Source organism: Macrotis lagotis, chromosome 4 (assembly GCF_037893015.1).
Source record: "Macrotis lagotis isolate mMagLag1 chromosome 4, bilby.v1.9.chrom.fasta, whole genome shotgun sequence".
Classification (NCBI taxonomy): domain Eukaryota; kingdom Metazoa; phylum Chordata; class Mammalia; order Peramelemorphia; family Peramelidae; genus Macrotis; species Macrotis lagotis.
Window position 1 is genome coordinate 42,371,250 of NC_133661.1, and position 2,101 is coordinate 42,373,350.

A 2,101-nucleotide genomic window follows, 5' to 3' on the forward strand; every position below is an offset into this window, starting at 1 on the left:
GTTTGGGTCACTTCAGGGCTTCACACACCCATGTATTTTTTCCTGATCAACTTGGCCTTGCTGGATATCATTTGCACAACCTCAGTGATGCCCAAATTGTTGGAAAACCTCATGGAGGAAAAGAAAACCTTCTCCTTTGGTGGGTGCATGACTCAGCTCTAATGTCTTCTCTGCCACCCTGAGTTCTGAGCTCATTCTTTTCACAGCTATGGCTTATGACCTGTATGTGGCTATTTGCCGACCTCTGCATTATAGCACGCTGATGAACAACAAGATCCATGGGGTATTGATAATTATGGTTTGGATTATGGGTGGATTGAATTCTGGGATCCGTACAGGATTGATGCTACAATTATCTTTCTGTGGTCCAAATATCATCGAGCACTTTTTCTGTGAGATCCCCCCAATCCTGACACTTTCTTGCTCCTCAACAAAGCTGAATGAGCTTATGGCACTTCTGGCAGATCTCCTGGGTGGTGCCAATTTCCTTCTGACCACAACGTCCTATGGTTTTATCATTGCCAATATCTTGAAGATTCGGTCTGAAGAAGGGAAGAAGAAAGCATTCTCTACCTGTTCCTCCCACCTCATGGTGATCACTATGTACTATTTTTCTGTATTTTGTGCCTATGTAAGTCCTAGTAACAGCTATTCTCCTGAAAAGGGGAAGGCTGTGGCTGTGCTATATACAACTCTGAGCCCTGTTATAAATCCATTAATTTATACTCTGAGGAACAAAGATGTGAAGGCAGCCCTTAGAAAACTCTTTGTGAGGTTGTTCCCATTTTAGGGTGCCCCTAATTATAGGTACTTCCTCTAAGTTACAGATCTCAACCTGGTATCCATGAACTTAAAAGCTCTTTTTGATAATTATATACATATATAATAATAGCGTGGCAGATAGGGTACTAGGCTTAGAGTCAAGAAAACCTGTGTTCCATCCCAGACTCAGGAAATTACCAGCAAGCCATAAACTCCTCCCTGCCTCAGTTTCCTCAAATGTAAAATGCTCATGGTATTGCTTCTCAGGGTTAAAGATATAATGAGATAGCTTGTAATCTACTTTACAAACATTGTAGAATTTTGTGGATGCTATTACTCTTACTATTATTATATTTACTTCTTTTGTTATCTTATATATTTTAACTATAGGGAATATTTTTAAAAGGTGTTCATAAACTTTACCAGAATAACAGAGTTCCATGATACAAAATATTAAGAGCACTAATTGGTTACAAATGAAAGGAAAATGAGAATTTCTAGAAATGTAAACTTTGTGATCACTAGTGCTGTTGACTTAGGTATAGCAATGAACAAAGTGTGTAATGTTCTGGTTTTTGAAATATCAGTAACTTATATTGTCTTACTCTTGAGACCTTCAGATTTTTAAATCGAATAGGGTTTTAGCATTTTACCTAATTTAATCCCCTTATTTTCAAATCAAAAATTAACCTGATTATCCTTTTCAATAGTAATAGTGACTTGGAAAATCTAGAAGACAATTGCAATTCTTTCTACCTAATCTTCTGTGATTCCTAGAGCCTTCATAGCTCAACTTTTTTTTTCTTTCATGGTTTCTTTTTTCTTACCTCTTGCATGCTTTTCTTTCTAGACTTAGCTGAAAGGGGCTACATTTGAATAACTGTCTTTGCTTGGTAGGTCAGTGTCCTAGAAAAAGTACTGTTAATTAGCATTCCTTAGGGATACTTCAAACTCTCTGTGGCAACAGAAACTATGACTGAACTGAGCAGTTGAAAAATTCACTGATTTCACCCAGAGCTCTGGCACTTCATGTGGAACAAATAGAGACCTTATGAGTGTTTTACTTTAATTTTCTTAAGGGAATATCGAATACACTTGAAATTCTATTTGAGTGCTTGTCCATATTTCTAGGTGAGGTAATAGAAAGAGTTTTATAGAATTAAAGATTTAAAGTCCAGAAGGTACTCAAGAACCATCTAATTCCATTCATTCGTTTTATAGATGACAAAAATAAGTCCTCCAGATTTGAGTGATTCACCAAAGTGATTCAGGAAGTGAGTGACAGGTAGTATTTGAGCACAGGTTATTTGAGTGCTATTGTTTACAAAGTACCCCAATT

General features: G+C 37.0%; 1 protein-coding gene across 1 annotated transcript; it reads left to right on the forward strand.

Annotated features, from left to right (window-relative positions):
* The first annotated feature begins 208 nt into the window (after positions 1–208).
* On the forward strand, positions 209–790 carry LOC141522634 (olfactory receptor 13A1-like). Its single transcript, XM_074236175.1, has one exon. The coding sequence runs from the start codon at positions 209–211 to the stop codon at positions 788–790; it is 582 nt and encodes a 193-aa protein (XP_074092276.1).
* The last annotated feature ends 1,311 nt before the right edge of the window (positions 791–2,101 follow it).

Bases quoted from the DNA above. Each gene is read 5' to 3' on its own strand.
- LOC141522634 (XM_074236175.1), top strand. From the start codon at position 209: ATGGCTTATGACCTGTATGTGGCTATTTGCCGACCTCTGCATTATAGC.